A 25,366-nucleotide genomic window follows, 5' to 3' on the forward strand; every position below is an offset into this window, starting at 1 on the left:
TTCATTATATGCTGATGCAAGGCCTTAAACAGCAGTGGCAATGCTATTGATTTTTGTCAGTGTATAAAAAAACAGAAAACAGAAAAAAGGATCCAAAGCTTTTATATATAATGAAATCCCACAGTGGGAGCACAGCATTGCCAATAGTTATTTTGTTTGTATAATTGCCCATCGAACAGATACGTTTTCCTCATTTTTTGGCATAGCTGTGTGTGGGAGTGAAAGAAATTATGTCATATTTGCTGGATTACACATAACCTCATATGCAGCTTGGGCTTGTAGCTAGTATGCTCGTGCATCTTCCCCCACTATGTGTACATCTTTAATATGAGGCGGGGCATGTTTGTGCATTCCCCACCCTACAATCTATCCACTGCAAACAACACATGGATGGATGGTGAGCAGAGCCAGTTGGGGTAGTCATGTACTCTGTTCTCACTGAATGTTCTTTCTACAAGGAAGATGTCACATGAGCCTGAAAGTACAATCTACATGCCCAGCCTGTGTGTGACCCATAGTAGTGGTAACATTCACTGGACATAATGGTTGTAGGCTGTATATAAATCACTGTTGGTTATGGAAAAGATGGCCATAGATCATAATGGTTGCTGCTTGGTTTAACAGTTGTTATGATCAACTAAATGTTCCTGAAAAGACTTCAACAATTATGTGAATTCTAGGTGATATATTACAAAACTAATAGTAGTTATATGTGTGATGCTCTAGGGGTTCTTTTGAAGAATCCTTACCCTAACACCCCAGGAGTTACTGGTAAGCCAAATGAGAATTGGTTATTCCAGGACTAATGTTATATCATAAAATATATTATAAATGGATACAGTTACTGAATCAGAAGGCTAGATGATCTCGAACTCTCTGGGCTTCCCAATATATATCTACGTTTCCATTCAAAGGCTATAGTACTATGGGCATGATCCAGTCAGAATTTTGTACTTTTAAGACTCATTGATTTATACATAATCGCTAAGCATGTGCTTAAATATTGCCTGTTGTAATCAGTAGGACTTGAAAGTGCTTAATGTGCCTGGATTGTGCCCCTGTTTAGTAGCTTACCAAGTGTTCAAACTAGTACATGAGGGAGACTGAGCTTTTTATTTAGAATTACATCATAGGATATATCAGAGGTTAATTATTACATTTTATTTGTTTAACATAAAATGAATAATCTATCAAAGAAAACAGCAAAAGCTTTTTGTAAATATTTGCCTTCACAAGTAGAAAGCCCAATGGATAAGAGAGATGTCAACAGGTAGATCAATGGCTCTTCAGAGAAGAATTTTTATCCAAATACAAAAAGTAGAGAAAATGTGAAAAAAATATACCTTAAAACTGGACTCAGTGGGGCAGTTCGCAGGATATGGCTCCAAGTAAATCTTATTCTAATCTTTCCCAGCCTGGGGAGATCTTGGATTATGAAAAGGCATTGTTAAATCAAGAAAGCAAGGATTTACAATGGCTTGAGTCCGAAGATCCCATAGTACAAAGCAAATGACCCTCCCATTCATACGTGTGTGTGTGTGTGTGTGTGTTGAAAACATGTGCATTATGGCCTGGTCCACACAGAGAAGCTGGCTGCTGTTTTATCCACACGATCCCTCCTGTGTCTGGGGGATCACACGAAATCTCTGTGTGAACCAGGCTGTGCCCAACACCGCTTACAGCGATCAGTGGCCATTTTTGTGCTTGCAGCAGCTAGGAAACAGTGTACTCAGTTGACATTGAGGAGTCTCTATGGAATTCCATACATGGAAGAAATAAACAGCTGGCTCACATGTGTGAATTGGCCCTCTATTCTTCCATTCAGAAGTGGTTTGCAATAGTGTTCATCAGCCCCTTTCAGGATAAGGACATCTCTGTGCCATTTTGCACTTTCAATTTAGGCATGATGGTACTACTACTAGTAGTAGTAGTAACAACAACAGCAACAACAAAAACAATAATAATAAAAATTCTGCTATACATTTGTAGGCAAAACCTGTTCACCTTAGATTTGTCTGCATGAAGCTGATTCTGTATGGAAGCCAAGCAGGATTTGTCCCTTGATTTGAGTCATTATCGCGTCTTGCCCATTTGTCTTGGAGATAAACGATAGGGAGGCCTTCATTCATTCTTGAAACAAAACAAAACAAAACAAAGGTGCTCTTCCTGCTTCCTATCGCTAGTGTGCAGAGAAACTGACACATGAGGAGAATGCATTGTGCAGAAAGATCTCTTGTTTCTGCTTTGATATCTAAACTGTAATGTGTCACCATAATCAGACATTTTCCTGTCTTTTACCAATCCTCAGAGAACAAAAGAATCAACTGAAAACTTGCTAGCTCCGGCTCTTTTAAGAATCCCTCTATTGTTCTTTCCCACTCCCGCAGAGCAAAAATCAGCCCCATCGCAGGGGAGAATATAATGTTTACAGCACATTCCAGAGCCATGAACCTGAGTTCGATTACCTGAAGAGCTTAGAGATAGAGGAGAAGATCAATAAAATACGATGGCTCCCACAGCAAAATGCAGCCTACTTCCTTCTCTCCACCAATGGTATGTTGTGATAATGACAGATAATTCTTTGCTTTCCAGCCAAATATCCTACAATTCTTTTCTGGCTTGCAGTAATTCACACTTGTAATCCCTCAACAAGGACAGGTAAGTATTGCTTTATCTGTTGTACAATAGAGAAACTGAAGCTTTGTAAGAACACAAGACAGCAGCAGTGGCTGAAATAAGGTTTTTTTTTTAGTAACAGAAGTCAGCAGGCCATTGATAATCAGATCTCACTAGGAAATGCTGACTACACTAGTGCTTCTGCATAGAACCACACATTGCAAGACACAAGGGTCTGCCATGGATAACGGCAGTCTCATGTCACATTTTCCCCCTTCCGTAAGGTGTTCTAAAATGTGTCATGCATCTGCACACTACATCTCATCCACATCCCTTCTTCATATCACTGGCTGTTACTTGTGGGGTGAGGAAAGGCACAACTAGATGACATTAGGCCAGTGGGTACATGTTACAGAGTTTAAGAGGATGAATTGGGTGTGTGTATGTGTGTGCCATTTTCTCTGTCAGCCCTGTGTCTCTTGTAACATGTAGCTAGGTACAAATACTTTAGAGATGGAGGCTCAAGGTACTTTTGACATTTTCCCAACCACAGTGTGCTCTTGCTACTCAAATACCCTCTTGCTTGAACCTTCCTATCAGTTTTCATAGAAAGCTCTCTTATACCCCTGATTGTTTTAATGGGATTTTATTGTTTTTCCAGTTTAGTGTTTTAATTATTGGTTTTACTGTATTTTATATTGTGAACTGCTTTGGGATTTTTTTAAAAAATGACTAAATCTGTAATATTGAGACCATTGATCCATCTAGCCCAATATTGTTGACACTGACTGGTAGTAGCTGTCCAGGGTTTGGGGAAGGATTATTTCCTAACCCTACCAGGAAATGCCAGGGATTGAACCTGGGACCTTCTGCATGCAAAGCAGGGGCTGTACCACTGAGCTACGGTCCCTCCCTTTCACATTGCTCAAAAGCTACCTCTTTTCCCTAGTACTCACCTTTCTACTTTGTCCCCTTACTGCTGTCTCTAACATATATCTGGACTGACTAGGGCTTTATTCTCACAGGTCCCAAATGTGTAAAGTGGGTAGTGAGAATACATGGGCTAGCCCCACTCCCTGGACGCTGACTCATGTGCTGGCCACACACCCCTGCTGCTGCGTGTTTGGTACCAGTGTGAAGGGGGCCTATGTGAATACAGATGTACACATGTAGGTCTCCCTCCGCACCGATGACAGCCCCATTCAGTCAGTGATGGACCCTGCAGTGCTCTGAGGAACGTATGTCTCTGAGGAGATAGACACAAACTGAGATAAATGAATAACTGCAATTGGCCATGGGACAGTTGTCACTATCATGCTTTCTGTAAATGATCCAGACTTTCTGAAAGAAATCAAATCAGATGAAGGCACCTTATTATATTATGCCCCTTGGTCCCAATCTTGTGCTCTTTCAAATCTGCTTCTATTTTATATTCAGGCATAAACTTGGAAACAGATGTTATTGTCAGTCATTATTAGTGTGCTGGAGAATTTCATAGCATATTTGACCATTAAAAGCAGGATCCAATTTTGCAGTAATTCTATGTAATGCTTATTCATACTTTGTAAGTACTGAAAAATGGGTCTGTAGTATCATTTCAGAAAAAAATATTTACTCTGTAACCTCAGGTGAATACATAATCCTGAGATGAGAGGAAAAAATCATTGTTTAAAGAAGTCTCCAAAGAAGCTATGGAAGTTTTTTAAAAGCTTCCAAGGCAACTTGTATATGGAGGAAATCCATCAAAGCTGCAAAGAGGGGGAAGCAAAGGGATTGAAACTGAGTATCTTTAGGCAAAGATGACAACACTCTTTCATTCCAGTCCCTTTATTTTTCTTTAATTTGGCAGATGTTCTGTCCCTCCCTCCAGATATAGGAGAGCACACATCTCCCATATTTTTTAAAGCAACTGAAATACTGCCTTCCTGCAGCAAAGCTATCCATTCCTCAGGTCAGGCTCAAGACATTTTGCTGCCTGAGGTGAAGAACAAGATGGCACTCCCCTCCCATTCCATGAACAAAAGCTGACTGGGCTGGCGGTTGGATCTTTCTTTGACACTGACAATGGGACACTATCCTCCGCCACACCTGAAGACACCAGGCTAGCTTAGGGGGTGCAGGGCTGGCCGCATAGCACATAGGTCTCTCCTCCAAAACCTCGCTGGCACCTCCCTGCATCTGCCACCAGAGGCAACTGCCTCACTTTGCCTAATGGTAGGGCCAGCCCTGCCATTGCTATTCATTACATGGGGATTATACTGCAGCACTTATGATGGATACAGTCTAGGGCTAACATAGTGCAAAGAAAAAATCTGGATGTTTTTGTCATTACAAAAGCCAAAAAATAAATAAATAGTCAAAACAATTTTAATTGTTTTAATTTAAATTACTTATGAGAAATAGAAGGCTGGGTATGGCATTTAGTAGCATTCCATTAATGTATTCTTGGTACTGTGGCTTGTAAGCAGGTCCTTCTGATTATTAAGGATCACAACATTGCAAGGAATTGCACCTTACACCTTATACAGCACACTTAAAGATGGGATCATATAAAAAATATACTAGATCAACAGCAAAGGTTTCTTCAAGTTTAATAAAACAGACTCAGGAGGGCATGGCTGTTTTTATAGGATGCAAGGGAAATTACAGGGAGGCCTGTCAATGATCTGGAAGAAAATCCCTTCCTGACCATAAGAATGCTAATCAGTTAAATCCTACACATGAGGAAATTTAGCAACAGAACCTTTCTATCATTCACTTTTTTAGGGCTGGCCCAAGAAATTTTGTTGCCTGAGGCAGAGCAGTAAATGGTGCCCCACCCCACCAAGTCACAATACATAGTACCCACGGCTGGTCAAGTTATTTTGGCATCCAAAGTAGAAAATTCTATAATCACCTCTCCCCTTCCCTTGGAGTAAAAAAATACGAATGTACTGGAGTGGGTTGTGCTTCCTGAGAGGAACCAGGAAGTAGTTGAAGGCGACCCCCACTGCTTCTGGCCTGAGGGAGAGAGAGGCCACAGCCTGAGAGAGCTCAGTGAAAAGGCTTTGGCTCTTTTCACACCTGGCATTTTATCCCACTGCAAACTGGTCCTTTTGATTCCTGATCCTTTCCGGGATTTACGCTGGCCCTCTATACAGGCATCTCTCATATAATCCCTCCACATTATATCTTTTCATGGTTGGGCTGAGCTGCATGGAACAATCAGGATAAAAGGGGGCTGCTGGCTCCATACCCCCTCCCCTCCTCTGATCATTGGTTCCTGTAACATGATTGATGGCTCTGCCCCATCCCTCCACTCCTCCACAGCAGGAGGGAATGTGGAAGCCCTTCTAGTGATCTGGATAGGGGGCTATGGGAGCTGGTCCCCTCTTTCCTCCAAGGGAGAGAGAGTCTTCTTGGTGGCTTCCCCAAGGTTGCTGGTCCTCTGCTAAACATGTCAGTGTGTGATGGAATTAAATGCAGTATTGCTTGCAAATTGCTTGCACTACTGAGTTTGAAGGGTATACCAATTTCCTGGTTCCCAACTACAGAAGTAAGAAATCCACAAACAGACTTGTATACAGTCAATGCACCAAGCCATGCCTAGCAGCCCCCCCGCCCAGGTGACCAGTTCAAGGGGGGAACCTTCTTCATTAGACCCAGCTTGCTCCCCCCCCCCGCGCTGTTGTTGCTCTTCCCCCTTATTCTGGCTTCCCAACGACCCTGCAAGGTGGGCTAGGAGAAGAGATAGTGGCCGGCTAGGTGGGAGGGAGTACTATGGAAGACCACCTCAGCATTACTGCCTTATCTAAAACAACCCCACACCACAAAAGGAAACTATTAAAAAATGACAATTCCAAGCTCTGCATGATGAATTTATTCAGGGGAGGAGAAAAGGCACTTTTAATACCAATTCTAATACCATTAGAATACCCTAACTGTCAAGCCTTTCTCCTGCATGGCTGAGAAGGGAGACCCTCCCATCCACTCTGGGAGGAAAAAAGTCCATCAGTCTGGTGAGCAAAAGGGAGAAGAAGCAGTCAGTGAAGTCAACGGGAGGGGGAGGTTCAAAGTAAATGCATTGAAGGGAATGGGAGATCTTAAGACTGCTACTCTAAGTAGACTTACAGTGCACTCCTGTGCATGCCTACTCAGAAGCAAGCAACACAGATTTCAATGGCATTTACTCCCAGGAAAGAAAAGACTTACAGCCAATAGGTTTACTCAGAAGTAAGCATTGCTGTGTTCAAGGGGATCTCAGAGCCCGTAGTGGAATGGGAGAGAGGCAGAAATGGTCACCTGAAGCTGTCAGTGACCTTCCCACCAATTTGTTGTCATGACAATGTTATTCAACACCTGTCAGGGTTGTTTCTGAACACAGGAAGTGGGATAGCAGTTCAGATTCTGAAGGAGAACTGCCAGACATGGGGGAGGTATTTTCCCAGGCCAGTCCAGACAGGACTGGGCCGGCTTCTCAGGTTACAAACGCCCAGCTGGCTGAGGATGAGGGTTCCTCTTCACACACCCCTGTGAGAGACAGCAAACAGCAGGAGGGAGGGGTTTGGAGAGTCTGATTTAATAGATGCCAGGTGCAGGCACAGAGCGAAGAGAGAAAATGGTCTACCCGATTGGCCTTGCATGAGAAGCTGCACTCAGAAGTCTCATGAGAGAGAGGTTCCTCCCCCACTTAAATTAGGCTAGTGAGACTGCCTTGCTCTTCAAATGGTGGACAACTCTCTTAACTTCCTTTTGAATTCCCCTGAAGGCATTCCTTTGTAGACTGAGAGTCACTGAGAATTTGCATCTGTATGACCCTGTGAAGTAATGGATTAAAAGCTGTAGACGGAAGCCTCTCGTCTGTGTTTCTCTTCAGCATTGAAATAAAGTGGGGGCTAAAGGAATCCTGACAACACCGCCCAATAACACCCCCTAGCACACGCCCACACAAAGCGGGACTAAGTGCTAAAGAGGAAATACACAGGGGGGAAATGATGATTTCATTTGAAAGCACAAAAAATGCTGGGTTTTCCCCATTCTCAGATAACATGGGAAGAGGGAAGGAAAGTTGTGAGATAGCAGCAGGAGAGCAGAGGCATCATCTAAAGCTCCCATGAAAACCAGTGATTAAAGAAGAACCATCCTGCTAAAAAACTCAGGTGTGAAGAGAGCCTTTGTTTAGATAAAACGTAGGTTTGTTTGGAAGACTGAGTCTGTGGGTCTACACCAACTTTGAAATAGCTTTTTACCAGCAGCGTCAGGTGTTTGCAGCAAAACAGTATTCACCCCTCATCCTCCTCTAGCTCTCTGCTTTACCATCAGTAAGCTTTTCCCTGCCTCTACTGTAAGAATTTTTGCCCCTTGGTTTTTTTTTTTTTTTCATTTAATAGAGAGATATTGTGGAGTATGGGGAAGGGAAGCTTTTGGGCACAGGGGAATTTAAGGGGTAAGAGATGGTGCTTGTGTTGGGGGTAATGATTTAATGTGTAATGAGGCAAGTAGAGGAGCAAAATCTACTGTATTAGAAGCTTGCTAGATGCCATATAGAAATGGATAGGAGATGTCTGGATAACCTTCCAACGATCTGTATCCTTATAAGGGAACTAGATAATGGGTAAGAGGTCATAGAAAAGAACATGTTGTGGTTCGGGATTCCCCTGTAAGGAAATAAAGAGAAGACAAAGGAGTTGTTGACCACATAAAAAGAGAACTAGAGCTCAGAAAGGAGTAAACAATAAACATCAAGGATAAGAAGGAACTTTGGGAGAAGGATAGATTTCCTGGGAATAGGATGACCTAAAAGATTACATGAACCAATAGATGTAAAGATTTTACAATATGTATTAGGAAGGAGGTTCCCAATTTGAGAGGGTATTTAAGTCAGTACACAGAAGAGATCTGAGTCTTTCTTCTTTCACCCTGAACCTGAGATGTTACTCTGAGCCTATCACTTAGGCCTCAGTGACTCCCCAGTCATGCTTGGAGAAGGAGAGAGTCCCTTTACCCCTTGCTAGTAAAGTACAGGAGTGAGTGGTGGGCATACAGCTGCAGGCTCTGTGAGTATGTCTTAGCTTTGCTTGGCTGAAGATTTGCATGTCTGTTAAACTTTATCTTTCTTTAATAAATGCATTTAGTTTATGTCTTTGTTTTAGTCCTTATTTGTAAAATTTAAGTAAATCTGTGTGAATGTGGACACTCTATCTCAATTTCCCAAAGAACCTTCTATACAACATCAGGGCCAAGCTGAGGCTATTTAAGTAAGTGTGCCTAGATATCCTGATGTCCTAACTGTGACCAGTGGCTGGTTACAACCACAGTTCCAAACTGTGACTGTATTAGTTTGGTTGGGTGTGATCGTTGGATGAATGGAGTGTATGAGTTGAATGATTGATTGTATATTTGAATGGTGGGTAGCTGTGGAGAGTGTGTGGGTATTTTACGGCGGTAAGGATGTGCCTAGGAGACTCTAATGTGGGGACCCATGGAGGAGGCACCACTATTCCAGTGACTTGGGGCAGAAGGAGATACGGCAGGAGGAGGGGGTTGGGACATCAAAGTAGAATGGGCCACAGGTGTTTATACACTGTTCCCCTTCTACCCCCCTCCTCTAGCTCTCATGTAGCTGGTAGCTCTTCCACTGTGCCCTCCTGTCTCGCGGTGCTGCTATTTAATGCCAGATCAGTCTGCAATAAGACCACACTCATTCACAATTTAATCGTGGATGAGAGGGCCCACATGGCGTGTATCACTGAGACTTGGCTGGGTGAGCTGGGTGGAGTCAACCTGACTCAGCTCTGCCCACCTGGGTACTCAGTGCAGCACCAACATAGGTTGGAGGGCTGGGGTGGGGGAGTTGCCGTGGTTCATAGAACTTCCATCTCTATCACCAGGAGACCACTCCACCTTGGAGTGGGCCTTGAGGAGTTGCACCTGGTGTTGGGTCATAGAGACAGATTGGGGATGCTGCTGGTGTACTGCCCACCCTGCTGCCCAGCATCCTCCCTGACTGAGCTGGTGGAGGCAGTCGCAAGTGTGGTGTTGGAGGAACCCAGGACGGTGGTTTGGGTGACTTCAACTTCCATGCTGAGGCTGTCTCCGGAGTTCCATCTCAGGACTTCATGGCCTCCATGACAACCATGGGGCTGTCACAGTATGTCATCGGCCCAACACATGAAGCAGGGCACACCCTAGATTTGGTTTTTGCTCCAACTTGTGAGATGGGTAGTCTGAAGATTGGGAGGCTCCAAGTAACCCTATTGTCATGGTCAGACCATTTCCTGGTGAGATTTGAACTTACGGCATTACTCTCCTCCCGAGTGGGTGGGGGACCTATTCCGCCCTAGGAGACTGATGGAATCCAATGGATTTCTGAATGCTCTTGGGGATTTTCCAGTGGAGAGGGCTGGTGATCCAGCCAAGGCCCTAGCCTCACTGTGGAACAGTAAGATGTGAAGGGCCATCAACATGATCACATCTGAGTGCCCTGTCCGCACTGTGGAGCCCGTTCTGCTCCCTGGTATACTGGGGAGCTGCGGTCAATGAAACAGGCTGGACGTCGGCTGGAGCGCCAATGGCGCAAGACTTGAAGTGAAGACGACTAAGCATGCTCTAGAATGCATAATCGTGCCTATTGCGTGGCAGTGCGGGCAGCAAAGAAGGTTTATTTTGCTGCCTCCATTGCGTCCTCAAGTAGCCATCCAGGGGAGCTTTTCCAGGTGGTCCGGCAGTTGTTAACATCCTCCCCAGTAAATAGGGCCCTGGCCCCGTCCAGGACCCACTGTGACCTTTTTACATCGTACTTTGAGGACAAAATCGCTTGTCTCAGCAGCAATCTTGATGCTGTTGTTGGTGCAGTACCAGTCAAGGTGTCTGATGCCACCATCTGCCCGATTTTGTGGGATCAGTTCCAGTTGTTACAGTCTGATGATGTGGACAAGATGCTTGCAGTAATGCGACCGACCACATGCCCTCTTGATCCCTGTCCCTCCTGGCTAATAAAAGCTAGCCGAAGGGGTATGACTGGGTGGGTCCAGGGAGTGATAAATGCTTCCCTACGGGAAGGGGTGGTCCCTGCTGTCCTTAAAGAGGCAGTAGTGTGGCCACTCCTGAAGAAGCCCACCATGGACCCAATGGTATTAGACACCTACCGCCGAGTCGCAAATACCCCTTTTCTAGGGAAGGTACTTGAGAGGGTTGTGGTGAACCAATTGCAGGCACTCTTGGAGGATACTGATTATCTAGACCCATTTCGGTCTTTGTTTCGCTCTGGTTACGGGACTGAATCAGCCTTGGTCGCCCTGATGGATGACCTTCATCGAGAAAGGGACAGGGGGAGTGCAACCCTGTTAATTCTGCTCGATCTCTCATCAGCTTTTGATACCATTGACCATGATATCCTCCTGGGTCGACTCCGTGGGATGGGTATTGGAGGCACTGTGCTATGGTGGTTCCAGTCCTACCTACGGGGCCGATTTCAGAGAGTAACATTGGGTGACTATTCCTCAGCCCCTTGGCAATTGAGCTGTGGGGTGCCGCAGGGTACCATCCTGTCCCCAATGTTGTTTAACATCTATGTGAAGCCACTGGGAGCGGTTATTAGGGGATTTGGAGCTAAATGCCATCAGTATGCTGATGACACACAGCTCTATCTCCCTGTGACATCTGAATCAGGAGAGGCTGTGCAAGTCCTGAATCACTGCCTAGACTCAGTAATGGGCTGGATGAGGGCCAATAAACTGAAGCTGAATCCTGGCAAGACGGAAGCCCTGTGGGTGAGTGATTCCCGGGTCCGGGAGATAGGCTCATTGCCTGTTCTGGATGGGGTTGCACTCCCTCTGAAAGATCAGGTCTGTAGTCTGGGGGTACTCCTAGATCCATCATTGTTGCTGGAGGCCCAAGTGGTTGCGGCGGCTCGGAGTGCCTTTTACCAGCTTTGGCTGGTTCGCCAGCTATGGCCTCTCCTGGACAGGGATAGCTTGACCACGGTGGTACAGGCGTTAGTAACCTCAAGACTGGATTACTGCAATGTGCTCTATGTGGGGCTGCCCTTAAGGCTGGTCCGGAAGCTGGAGCTAGTGCAGAATGCAGCAGCTCGGCTATTGTCGGGAGCTTCCCCTTTTCAGCGTGTAACTCCTTTGCTGAGGGAACTGCACTGGCTACCTATTCGCTACTGGGCCAGGTTTAAGGTATTAGTACTAGTGTACAAAGCCCTAAACAACTTGGGACCAGGATACCTGAGAGAGCCCCTGCTTCTTTACCAACCTGCCCAGTCACTGAGGTCATCAGAGGGCATGTTCCTGGTGGTTCCACATGGACCTATGGCCCGGTTGGAGTCCACCAGGAGAAGAGCCTTCAGTGTGGTGGCCCCCTTCCTGTGGAATTCCCTGCCTTTGGAGGTCAGGCAGGCGCTAATATTGTGTTCCTTCCGGCGCCTCCTGAAGACATTGTTCTTTCAAGAGGCCTGCCTTGTATGACCAGCCATGGTTGTTGAACTCCACTTCGTTGGGATTTGTCTTTTTTAAAAAAATGTTTTAACTCTTTTAACCATTGTTTTATTCTTTATCATGTTGTTCACCGCTCCGAAATCTTCTGATGAGGAGCGGTATATAAATATTGTAAATAAATAAAATAAAATAAATACCAGGGAGCCTGAAATTTTAGCCTCATCATGACGGTACTAGGGAGACTATGAAAGAATTACACTCCTCTGATATAATGGAACAGGCAGAAGTATTCCTAATTTGTTTAAGTTTTCACTTGTGTTAAGCTTATGCTTCCTGTTATGTTCAGATAAATATCATGAGGATCCAGTGATGTTACTAGGATGAATGACGCCATAAGATGGATGTGACTTAATTACTACAGGGGAAAAAGGAGGGTCTAATTATCTTTCATAGTCAACTTACTTTGTGTTACAGAATTTACCCTATTGATCATTGTAATAAAATTCTGAGAGTTATTAAACTCATTTGAGGGGAAGACTCACTGAAACACAATGAAGATTAATTATGTAGCCTAATGTTCTGTTAATTGAGTTTTGAAATAGTTTTTTGATTAACAGGGGTATTATCTTTCTAGTCCGGAAAGTGTTTTCATATGCTAGAAAGACCTCAAAATGATTCAGATTTCCGGCCGCCCCACTACCATTTGCCTCCAAATATTCTTACATTATTTCCAAAATAGCAAAATATGTGGAAGGCCCCTTAAATCAAAATGACTTGATATAACAAAACTAACGGGAGTCAACTAGAGTTTCCAGAAATGGGAGTGGGGGTGGGTGCGGATAGAATGAAGATGAATAAGATTGTCTTTAAAGGCTGGTGGGAGCAATGACAAACTGCTGATAGAACACCCTCCAGGAGGGGGAAAAGAAAACACCATTATTCAGAATAAAAGCCACATGTTCCTGAGGTTTTTTCCCTAAAGGACTTCATGGCACACGATAAATGGGATGACAGCAAATGATGAAGCCAATGGAAATATCCACCTGCCAGGCAAGCTGGCAATTGTGGAATTTAGCACGGATTCACGGTCAATGATAAAATGTCAGGTTTTATTCCTTTCACTGGGAGGAGGCAGTTGAAACTGACTTTTGAGTAAATTACAGACATGATTGGGCTCCTTTCTGGGTTGTACTTTGTCACCCTTTCCACTTGCAATGTAATCTGTTGCAATCAAAGCTCAGCTAAAGCAGTTAGCTCTCATGTAACTCTTAAATTGCTTTTATGGGATATTGCATGCTAGTTTTCTTGTCTAAGCTGTTCCCTCATCCTGGACCAAAGCAGAATTAATTTAGCTTGACATATGCAATGTGCGGGTTGTTCAGCTTTAGCTTACAATAAGCAGCCTTTTGCACACAGACAGTGGAATTTAGCTTTGTGGTTTCAAAATCTGTTTGAAATATTCAGAGACATGATAAGTAGACTGAGCAAACATGAAGGTTCTTCCTTTTGCCAACTGGCAAGAATAACTGGCATCTAGGTCTGTAGGAGACCTGAGATGAGTTTCTTGTAACTGTCCCTTTTAACAAGAAGTACGCAAGAGCATTTTTATTCCTACGTTGAAATAAGATCAAATGCTTCACGCCACTAAGACCCCCTACCTAGAGAACTGCATGTGCAGTGAGTTCAGATCACCATTGTTGTATCAAAGTGTAAATACTTAAAAACTTCCATTTGGGCTAATCAGTCTCAAAAGTCAGCAAAGTTTCTTGGATAGCTAGTTATGTTTAAATACTCAGGAAGAAAACTTCTACCTTGTATGAATTATTTTAACAGTAAATGAAATAATTCATACCTTGTATGAATTATTTTAACAGTGGGGGGGAAAGATAGGTAAGGGACAAAGGTGAGAAAAATGCCCACAATTGGTTATTTTTTTCATTAAGTAGAAGGTTCTCATTTTAAGCCTTTCCACATCTTTGAGAAGTTTAGAATATCCTAATTACTTATCACACACAGGTTCAGAAACCTTTCACTTAAGCCGTCATTAATACCACTTATCATTTGACAGAAAGATCACTTCAGTGTTCAGATGGGAATCAGTGTGTATCAGGAATTCTGCCCAGGGCTTGAACCAATGTCCTGAGGGATGTCAGACAGGGATTCCGTCTGTGTGCCACCACTCAGCTCTGGCTGAGGGAGACCAGCTGCACTAGCCAAGGAAGCCTCTTCATGCCAACAGGCCAGAGCCAGAAATGGAAATTCTGTTCTAACCTGTGAATTTCTGTTTGCAAGGGAAGGGAGATGGCTAGCTTAGGGCTGGGAAAGAGCAGACTTCGAATTTCATATCCAGAGGAGGAGGGTCGTCTCCTCTTAGTCCATAGATGTAACGTCTGACGTCAAAGGTCCTCAAATAGCAAAAATAACAGAAAGGATGAGCAAGGCCTAGGACAAGTTGTGGCTGTTCCTCGAACGTCAGCTAGTAATGTTTTGAGATGACAAATATGTCAATGACATAACAGTATAACCCACTTACAGGTTAGCACAGAGGGGGTTAGATAAAGAACAAGGATAAGTAGTGAGAGTGGAGGAGAGTCAAAAGGAACTCATCTTAACACATACCACCCTCCTGAATTCACCAGCCATAAAATGCAGGCAATAAACAGGTGAAGGAGGATCCAAAACAATGTAAGGCAGACCTACTGTCCTCCTTCCCTTGAGAAGAACAAAAATTCACAGGTAAAAGCAGAATTTCAGTTCTTCCCCTAAAGAGGAGGAGGACAGCCATACAGCCCTGGGTAGGAATTCAAAGCCAGCAACTTCCCCAAATACTGGCTCGTCCTATGCCTGCAGCTCCCATTGGAGATCTCCTCATTCAAAGATTGCCTTTGATGAGGCAAAGAAATCTATTTTATAGTACTTGCTGAAGCACAGATGACCATATGTCCTGTCAGCACTTTTCCTCTAGTGGAGGCCTTTCCCCAAAAGCCTCTGTTGCAGCCTTACCCCTAACTGCATGGACAAGGATGCCCCCTCAGGAACAGGAAGGTTGCCGGACATGTAGGCCTGAACTATGCATTCCTGCAGCCATCTAGCCAAAAACGCTGTGGAGACTTTCCTACCCAGGGCTGATATTTTTTTATATGAAACAGATATGAGCTGCTGAATCTATTTAATTCCATCACTGTAGAACTTGTGTGCCCTACATACATCAGGTATGTGCTGTTTTCTCTCTGGGGAAGAAATAGAATAGGGGCAAAATGAAGGTAGGATCAGCTCTTGTGAAAAGCTGAATTTATCTTTGTTTGAAACCAGACTCAGGGTGAAGGATTACTTTGTCCCTGTGAATAATACATACATAAAGAATTGCTTTGGAGAGCTTAGAATCATAGAATCATAGAATAGTAGGGTTGGGAGGGGCCTACAAGGCCATCGAGTCCAACCCCCTGCTCAATGCAGGAATCCAAGTCAGAGCATCCCTGACAGATGGCTGTCCAGCCTCGTCTTGAACGCCTCCGGTGTGGGAGAGCCCACCACCTCCCTGGGTAATTGTTTCCATTGTTGTATTGCTCTAACAGTCAGGATGTTTTTCCTGATGTTCAGCTGGAATCTGGCTTCCTGTCACTTGAGCCCATTATTCCGTGTCCTGCACTCTGGGATGATCAAGAAGAGATCCTGGCCTTCCTATCTGTGGCAACCTTTCAAGTACTTGAAGAGCGCTATTATATCTCCCCTCAGTCTTCTCTTCTCAAGGCTAAACATGCCCAGTTCTTTCAGTCTCTCCTCAAAGGGCTTGGTTTCCAGTCCCCGGATCATCTTTGTTGCCCTCCTCTGAACCCTCCCCAGTTCGTCTGCATCCTTCTTAAAGTGTGGTGCCCAGAACTGGACACAGTACTCCAGATGAGGCCTAACCAGTGCTGAATAGAGGGGAACTAGTACTTCCCGGGATTTGGAACCTATGCTTCTATTAATGCAGCCCAAAATAGCATTTGCCTTTTTTTCAGCCACATCACATTGTTAGCTCATATTCAGCTTGTGATCGACAACAATTCCAAGATCCTTCTCACTTGCAGTGTTGTTGAGCCACGTATCCCCCATCTTGTCACTGTGCATTTGGTTTCTTTTTCCTAGGTGCAGAACTTGGCATTTATCCCTATTAAATGTCATTCTGTTGTTACCTGCCCAGTGCTCCAGTCTATCAAGATCACTTTGAATGTTGTTTCTGTCTTCCAAAGTATTAGCTATCCCACCCAATTTTGTGTCATCTGCAAATTTGATCAGCATTCCCTGCACCTCCTCCTCCAAGTCATTAATAAAAATGTTGAAGAGCACTGGGCCCAGGACTGAGCCCTGCGGTACCCCACTTGTTACCTCTCCCCAGTTTGAGAAGGTCCCACTGATAAGCACTCTTTGAGTCCGATTCTGTAGCCAACTGTGGATCCACAGGATCGTTGTTTCATCTAGCCCACTTTGAGCTAGTTTGCTCATCAGGATATCATGGGGCACTTTGTCGAAAGCTTTGCTGAAGTCGAGGTATATTACATCTACAGCATTCCCACGGTCCACAAGAGATGGTTACTTGATCAAAAAATGAGATCAGATTAGTCTGGCAGGACTTGTTCTTGACAAATCCATGTTGGCTTCGAGTAATCACTGCATTGTTTTCCAGGTGCTTACAGATGGATTGCTTTATCATCTGCTGCAGAATTTTCCCAGGGATTGATGTCAGACTGACTGGTCTGTAGTTCCCAGGTTCCTCCTTTTTACCCTTTTTTGAAGATAGGGACAACATTAGCCCTCCTCCAGTCATCTGGCACTTCACCCGTCCTCCATGATTGCTCAAAGAGAATAGACAGCGGTTCTGAGAGTTCTTCTGCCAGTTCCTTTATTATTCTAGGATGCAGTTCATCTGGCCCTGGATATTTGAACTCATTCAAAGTAATTAGGTGTTCCTTGACCATATGCCTATCGATCTCAAGCTGCAATCCTGCCCCTTCAGCCTGTTGTTGTTGTTGTTGTTCAGTCGTTCAGTCGTGTCCGACTCTTCATGACCCCATGGACCATAGCACGCCAGGCCTTCCTGTCCTGCGCTGTCTCCCGGAGCGTGCTCAAGTTCATATTCATTGCATCCGTGATGCTATCTAGCCATCTCATCCTCTGCCGTCCCCTTCTCCTTTTGCCTTCAGTCTTTCCCAGCATCAGGGTCTTTTCCAGGGAGTTTTCTCTTCGCATTAGGTGGCCAAAATATTGGAGCTTCAGCTTCATTATCTGTCCTTCCAATGAGCACTCAGGGTTGATTTCCTTTAGGATGGACTGATTTGACCTCCTTGCAGTCCAGGGGACTCGTAAGAGTCTTCTCCAGCACCACAGTTCGAAAGCATCAATTCTTCGGCGCTCAGCCTTCCTTATAGTCCAGCTCTCACAGCCATACATTACTACTGGGAAAACCATAGCTTTGATTAGACGGACCTTTGTGGGCAAGGTGATGTCTCTGCTTCTTACTATGCCGTCTAGGTTGGCCATAGCTTTCCTCCCAAGGAGCAAGCGTCTTTTAATTTCATGGCTACAGTCACCGTCTGCGGTGATCTTGGAGCCCAAGAAAGTAAAATCTGTCACTGCTTCCATTTCTTCCCCTTCTATATGCCAGGAAGTGATAGGGCCAGATGCCATGATCTTCGTTTTTTTAATGTTGAGTTTCAAACCAGCTTTTGCACTCTCCTCTTTCACCCTCAACAAGAGGCTCTTGAGATCCTCTTCGCTTTCTGCCATTAGGGTGGTATCGTCTGCATATCGGAGGTTGTTGATAATTCTCCCGGCAATCTTAATTCCGACCTCTGATTCATCCAACCCGGCATTTCTCATGATGTACTCTGCATATAAGTTAAATAAGCAGGGTGACAATATGCAGCCTTGTCGTACTCCTTTCCCTATTTTGAACCAATCGGTTGTTCCATGTCTGGTTCTTACTGTTGCTTCTTGACCCTCGTACAGGTTTCTCAGGAGACGGGTAAGGTGGTCTGGTATTCCCATCACTTTCAGAATTTGCCACAGTTTGTTGTGATCCACACAATCAAAGGCTTTAGCGTAGTCAATGAAGCAGAAATAGACGTTTTTCTGGAATTCTCTTGCTTTCTCCATGATGCAGCGAATGTTGGCGATTTGATCTCTAGTTCCTCTGCCTCTTCTAAACCCAGCTTGTACTTCCGGTAGTTCTCGGTTCGCATACTGCTGAAGCCTAGCTTGTAGGATTTTGAGCATCACCTTGCTGGCATGTGAAATGAGCGCAATTGTGCGGTAGTTTGAACACTCTTTGGCGTTGCCCTTCTTTGGAATTGGAATGTAAACTGACCTTTTCCAGTCTTGTGGCCACTGTTGAGTGTTCCAGACTTGTTGGCATATTGAATGCAGCACTTTAACAGCATCATCTTTTAGGATTTTAAATAGCTCGGCTGGAATACTGTCATCTCCGCTAGCTTTGTTGTTACTAATGCTTCCTAAGGCCCACTTGACTTCACTCTTTAGGATGTCCGGCTCAAGTTCAGTGACCGCACTATCATGGCTATCAGGGACATTCAGATCTTTCCTGTATAGTTCTTCTGTGTATTCTTGCCACCTCTTCTTAATCTCATCTGCTTCTGTTAGGTCCCTGCCTTCTTTGTCCTTTATCATGCCTGTCTTTGCACAAAACGTTCCCTTGAGATCTCTGATTTTCTTGAAGAGATCTCTAGTCTTCCCCATTCTGTTGTTTTCCTCGATTTCTTTGCATTGTTCATTTAAGAAGGCCTTCTTGTCTCTCCTTGCTATTCTCTGGAACTCTGCATTCAGTTGGGTATATCTTCCCCTTTCTCCCTTGCTTTTCGCTTCCCTTCTTTTGTGAGCTACTTGTAAAGCCTCATCAGACAACCACTTGGCTTTCTTGCATTTCTTTTTCTTTGGGACGGATTTCGTTGCTGCCTCCTGAACAATGTTACGGACCTCCGTCCATAGTTCCTCAGGCACTCTGTCTATCAGGTCTAATCCCTGAAATCTATTCCTCACCTCCACTGTATATTCAGAAGGGATATGACTGAGGTCATACCTGAACGGTTTAGTGGTTTTCCCGACGTTCTTCAATTTAAGCCGAAATTTTGCAAGAAGCAGCTCATGATCTGAGCCACAGTCAGCTCCAGGTCTTGTTTTTACTGACTGTATGGAGCTTCTCCATCTTTGGCTGCAAAGGACATAATCAATCTGATTTCGATATTGACCATCTGGTGACATCCATGTGTAGAGTCGCCTCTTGTGCTGTTGGAAAAGAGTGTTTGCTATGATCAGCATGTTCTCTTGGCAAAACTCTATTAGCTTTTGTCCTGCTTCATTTTGTACACCAAGGCCATGCCTGCCTGTTATCCCGGTGATTTCTTGACTTCCTACTTTAGCATTCCAATCCCCTATGATGAAGAGGACATCTTTTTTTGGTGTTAGTTCTAGAAGGTGTTGTAGGTCTTCATAGAACCGATCAACCTCAGCTTCTTCGGCCTCAGTGGTTGGGGCATAGACTTGAGTTACTGTGATGTTGAATGGTTTGCCTTGGATTCGTACTGAGATCATTCTATCATTTTTCAGATTGTACCCCAGTACTGCTTTTCCCACCCTTTTGTTGACTATGAGTGCTACTCCATTTCTTCTAAGTGCCTTTACCGGGGGGGTCGTAGACCCTCTTTTGGGAGAAGACTGAGCCAAAGTAGGAATTGAGCACCTCTGCCTTTTCTTTGTCATCTGTTATCATTTTGCCATCCTTATTTAATAGCTGAACAACCGTTTCTTTCCTCTGCCTTTTAGTATGCACGTAGCTGAAGAAAGCCTTTTTGTTGTTTTTAGCATCCCTTGCTAACCTCAGCTCATTCTCAGCTTTAGCCTTCCTGACGCCATCCCTGCAATTCTGTGCTGCCTGCCTGTATTCTTCCTTTGTTACTTGGCCTTCTTTCCACTTCCTATATGTGTCCTTTTTTGTTTTCAGGTCATCTCTAAGCTTTTTGTGAAGCCACATTGGCTTCTTCTGTTGTCTTCCACCTTTTCTTCTTGTTGGAATGGTTTGTAATTGTGCCTTGAGAATTTCCTTTTTAAAAAGCTCCCACCCATCTTGGACTCCTTTTCTCATTAGCGTCGCTTGCCATGGGACCTTACTGATCATTGTTCTGAGTTTATTAAAATCAGCTTTCCTAAAATCCAGGGTATGCGTTTGACTACACTCGGCTTTTGCTTCCCTTAGAACCAAGAACTGAAGTACAACATGGTCGCTTTCCCCCAGAGTTCCTGTAACTGCTACTTTATCCACTCAGCCGTCTCTGTTGGTTAGGATCAAATCAAGGATAGCTGATCCTCTAGTTTCTTCCTCTACTTTCTGTGGGAGGAACTTATCCTCCACACAAGTCAGGAATTTCCTGGAGGGGCCATGTTTTGCAGAATATGTCTCCCAACAAATATCGGGGAAATTGAAGTCCCCCATTACTACTACATCATGCTTCCTTAAAACATTGGCTATTTGCTTTTCAAAAGTTTAATCCTTGTCTTCTTGATTCTGTGGCTGGTAGTAGACTCTGACCACCAGGCTCCTTTTATTGTTTGCTCCATTTATTTTGATCCAGATGCTCTCGATGGGGCTACCAAGCTCCTCCTCCTGTATTTCTGTGCAGAGATATGTATTTTTAACATATAGTGCAACCCCACCTCCCTTTCTGTTCCTCCTGTTCTTTTTGAACAAGTTATATCCTTTAATTGCTGTATTCCAGTCATGAGAGTCATCCCACCAAGTCTCAGTTATACCTATCAGGTCATAATTTCCCTCTTGTATTAAGAGTTCAAGTTCGTTCTGTTTGTTTCCCATACTCTGGGCATTAGTGTATAGTCATCGAATATAGTGAAGTATAGTGCTTCATAGTCTTGCTTTCTTCCTACATGTGTCTGAAGACTATTATTGGGTGCTATTAGAGCTGTTCTCTCCGTTGCAGTGCATGAGCCTTCGTCCATTGTTACCCCCAACTTTACATCTCCCTTCCCCGTAGGATTCAGTTTAAAGCCCTCCTGATGAAATTCTTCATGCTCTGGCCAAACACATTCTTCCCATCCTTTGTGAGATGCAACACATCCCTTGCCAACAGCCCATCTTCCAGGAAGTATAGCCCGTGGTCCCAGAATCCAAGTCTCTCTTGTCGGCACCGCCTTTGTAGCCAGTCATTCACCCGGAGTATTTTTCGTTCCCTTTCTATCCCTCTTCTCACTACTGGAAGGATGGATGAGAAAACTATCTGGGCCCCAAAGTTTTTGAGTTTCCTTCCCAAAGCTTCAAAGTCTGACATGATTTCTTCGTAGCTCCACTTCGCAATATCATTTGTTCCCACATGGATGAGAAGAAAGGCATACCTGTCAGTGGGCTTATGAGTGCAGGCAACCTTTCAGTCGCGTCCCTAATCTGTCCTCCTGGGAGACAACATACCTGGCGAGTCCACGGGTCTTTGCAACATACTTGGGTCTCGATCCCACGCAGCAAGGAGTCTCCCACTACTACCCCTCTTCTCTTGTTCTTGTTGTAGGCCTGGGTTTCATCGCCTCTGTTTGACTGACCTTCAGCCTCTTGCTCACTCTCATGTAGGTTCTCCTGTGATTCTTCCTCTGCAGGCTGTCCTCCAGTCTCATCCGCAAATACCTGGAATCGGTTCCACAGCTCCACTGCTTCCACTGGTGCAGAGTGGCGTCTAGTTCTTCTTCTCCTAACTGTCACCCTTTTCCAAGGAGTATCCTCTACTCCATTTTTCTTCACCTCAGCATTTCCCACTTCTGCCTCATCTTGCTGTTGCTCTTCAAGCTTCTGGTCTTCCCTTTGCTGCTGTAGTTCCCCGATTCTGTCCAAGAACTCTTCGTGTTCTCTTATTCCCTGGAGGGTCGACAGTCGCCGCTCTGGTCCACTTACCTTTTCTTCCAGCAGCGTGATCAACTTGCACTTGTTGCAGGTGTAGGCCATGTTGTTCTCAGGCAAGAAAACAAACATTGCACAAACCTTGCAGGTCACCACCACTGGACAGTCTTGTCCTTCCATAGCCACTTTTCCCTTTTTGTGTCTAGCTTTGTGATTTTTCTAGACTAGCCTGTGCTTGCTCCTCTGCTCAGTAGAGGTTAAAAGCAGAGTCCCACTAGTGTGGAAGTGTGTGTTATAAGACAAATGGGAAAAAAGTTAGTTAAAAAAGAAAAAAAAATGTTAGGGGCCTCCTCCTTGACCTCCCCTGCTGAACTCCCCTGGCCAACTCCTGTTTGCTCCCCCTGCCCGCTCACTCTGGTCGCTCGCTCTCTGGGAGCTTGCTTGCTTCATTTTTTCTTAGTACAGGATGCTCTGGCAAACCACTGAGGATGACAAGAATGCTGTTGATCACAGAAGCATCAAACACCCTATGCAGAGCTGCCTCAGCCTTTCTGTCATGCTCGTCTATGGGAAGTTTGTCTGATTCTGAGGGAAATAAGTGCTTTTAATGTTAAAGCAGTCACCAGAGCATCTGCATTTAGAGTGGTAGGAAACAGAACTTACCACAAAACCTGTCATGGAGCTTTGATTTAGAGGGCCTTTGCCATTCATTGTGGTGAATATCATAAAAACTGGCTGGAAATGGGACAGGTGGAGCTGAAGGAAGAGAGGCAGGGATGACCAAAGCAGTCCCTGTTGGTTTAAACTGAGAGGCTGGTGGCTGTGGAGGTTCTTCTGTTGGCTCAACATGGAGGATCTCCACAGCAATGGCCATCAACTTGGGAAAACACTCCTGGGGGAAATGTCTGCCCTGTGCAGGTTTGTCCCTCACATTCTCCTCTTCACATATGTCTCCTTTATTTCTTCTTCTTCCCAGGGAAGCATCAGATCTAATCAGGGAGGGAGATCTGAAGCCTCTAGAGCTATGTGAAGGACTAGAGGGAAGGTAGGAAAGAGGGAAGGAAGATTTGGATGGGAAGGTTAAGCCTTTTATGGGATACCTCTGTTCTCCATGGGGAGCATAGGGCTTGCACCCCCTTGACAGAGTCCTGGGGGGATAGTGTATGTTTGCTGCAGCAGGATTTGGACTTAGAATGGCTGCACACAAGTAGCAGTAGTCTCTGGATTTGCTACATCGCCTATACCTGTGGCAAGGAGAGGAATGCTTGTGTCTGTTTTTAGAGGGATGGGGTGGTGGAGAGTGACATCTGTAGTCTCTGAAGGAAGAAAGCTATCTATCCTTATGGGGATGAAGCTTCTCCTGAGACAGTGAGGAATGAGGGAGAAGTTGAGCCTTGACAAACCTGTGGTCAAATGTCACCTCTCAAAAGATAATTGTCTGAGCTCCCCCCTTACCTCTTGGGGACTCCAAAGCAATGTTGGAGGTGGTTGCTTGCCTTGGTGTGAGTGAAAGTAGTGGCTGGAGGGAAGGTGGCTGAGGCCTTTTCTTTTTCTGTTCTTTATGTCGTATTGTGCACCAGCAACTCAAACACATACGTGGGCTGTCCACTGGGGTTGCCTAGGGATGGGAGTGCGGAGGAGTCCTAAAGGAAACCTCCTTCACCTCTGCTGGAGAGCTGAGGTAAAGCTCAGCCAGGCATAGCTCAGCTGAGGAATCCCTCTTAAAACCCGTGTGTGTGTGTGCGCGCACGCGCGCGCACGCACGCACACATGCATGTGTGCATGCTGTTCTTTTGGTTTTTTGTTTGTTTGGGGTTGGGCTCATAGAAAGACTGGGAGCCCTGCTAAGGGGAGAAGCTCCTCATCCTCTGGATATGGAAGGAAGTCTGCCTTCCCCAGGCTAGCTGTCCTCCTCAACTGGAGGGGAGAATGTGCAAGTGATATTCCTTGACCCATAAAAGTGTGGTTTATCATTGGTCTAAGCAAGGAGACAAGCTGCTTCTGCCTCCCCACAGAGGCCCCGGCCTTCAACTCTATGGAAGCTAAGTCTGATAATGTAGTTCAGTAGGCAGAGGTCTGGATATATACCTTGTATGAGATTTTATTTTTCCTTAGCCATGGATTCTCTTGATGGCCCTGGACAAGTCACTATCCTTCAGCCACAATTTCCCATCTATAAAATAACAATGATAAAGTAACATGATAACAAAAAGCTGTGTACATATGAGCTGTGTAAGTAAAACGTATTTAATAATAAATTTATAATTATTCAATAATATTCAATTTCTTGTAGACATTTTTTCAATTTGGTATCTCTGTTCTCTTCCAGATAAAACTGTGAAACTATGGAAAGTCAGTGAACGAGACAAAAGACCAGAGGGCTACAATCTCAAAGATGAAGATGGACGGCTCCGAGACCCCTCCACAATTACCACACTACGGGTAGGGCACATAAGACTTTCCTGTTTTTTTTCTGCAAAAAAGGTAGAATTTAACACATTCTAGCAGCATGTATCACACTTTAGCTCTTCAGAAAAAAACAGCACTCCTCTCTGAAGAACTCTGTTTCTTTACATACTGTGTAGATGTAGCATGAACAAATTATTAATTGCCTATGTCATAGTCATAAAATAGTGTATGATGACACCATAATGAGGAACATAGCTATTACTTAAGGCAGTCCTCCAAAAACATCTGTGAATTCTTTGGATTGTGGTAGATTTAGCAATCACAGTGAAGCTTATAGCAACAAGCATGCCTGTTTTGGATTCTCAGATAGCTTCAGTCTCATGTTCTAGCCACCAGAGGTTATTTCTATTTGGACGTGGTGGCCAACTAATTGGAAGTAAGTGGAACATCACTGTCCATCGTTCCTGATTGGTTGAGTAAAGGTAGTTTCATGCATAACGGTTTCCTTACATGGAGAGTATCTCCATGAAATGGCTCCCTGATTGGAGCACTGATGGTATGAAAAGCACTTGCACTGCAGTTCACACACTCATATTTTCCAACATTGATATTCTGTATATGTAGCAAAGTGTGCAATGTGGTAATATATTAAAAAAAATAACATCTTCCAACTCTGGCTGTAGAAAGGCTTGGCTATGCATAGCAGAGGAAAGGTTATGCATAAGGAACAGTAGTTCCTGGCTCAGCAAGACAGAAAGTATGGCAGAACTAATGGGATGGGGTATCTGGTTGCTATGGCACTAGAACCACTCAAGACAGTTGGGTGGCTGGTTTGGGTTGCCAGCTTCTGGCATAATGTGGCGATGTAGTGGTAAGAGCCCCTTCAGAATGCTTTAGCAGCAATTCACACTTTATTCAGGGTAATTAAGATAGCACACGGTCATCTTTGTTGCTTTATTCAAAGTGCATTAGAGTTAACTGAATAACACTGTTGTGTATTGTATGACTTCCTTTCCATGTCAGTCAG

The 25,366-nt window shown here is 44.5% G+C and overlaps 1 protein-coding gene across 5 annotated transcripts in view; it reads left to right on the forward strand.

The window, feature by feature from the left end:
- The window catches only part of PPP2R2B (protein phosphatase 2 regulatory subunit Bbeta), a 390,243-nt gene that overhangs the window by 278,084 nt on the left and 86,793 nt on the right, over positions 1–25,366 (forward strand). For all 5 annotated transcript variants that reach the window (XM_084838723.1, XM_084838724.1, XM_084838721.1 and 2 more), the window contains 2 exons: positions 2,388–2,553; positions 24,260–24,372. In XM_084838723.1, coding sequence (XP_084694849.1) covers positions 2,388–2,553; positions 24,260–24,372 — 279 coding nt within the window. The remainder of the gene's footprint in view (positions 1–2,387; positions 2,554–24,259; positions 24,373–25,366) is intronic.

This window comes from Heloderma suspectum, chromosome 2 (genome assembly GCF_057233095.1).
Source record: "Heloderma suspectum isolate Gila_16-S chromosome 2, 16-S_ref, whole genome shotgun sequence".
Taxonomy (NCBI): Eukaryota; Metazoa; Chordata; class Lepidosauria; order Squamata; family Helodermatidae; genus Heloderma; species Heloderma suspectum.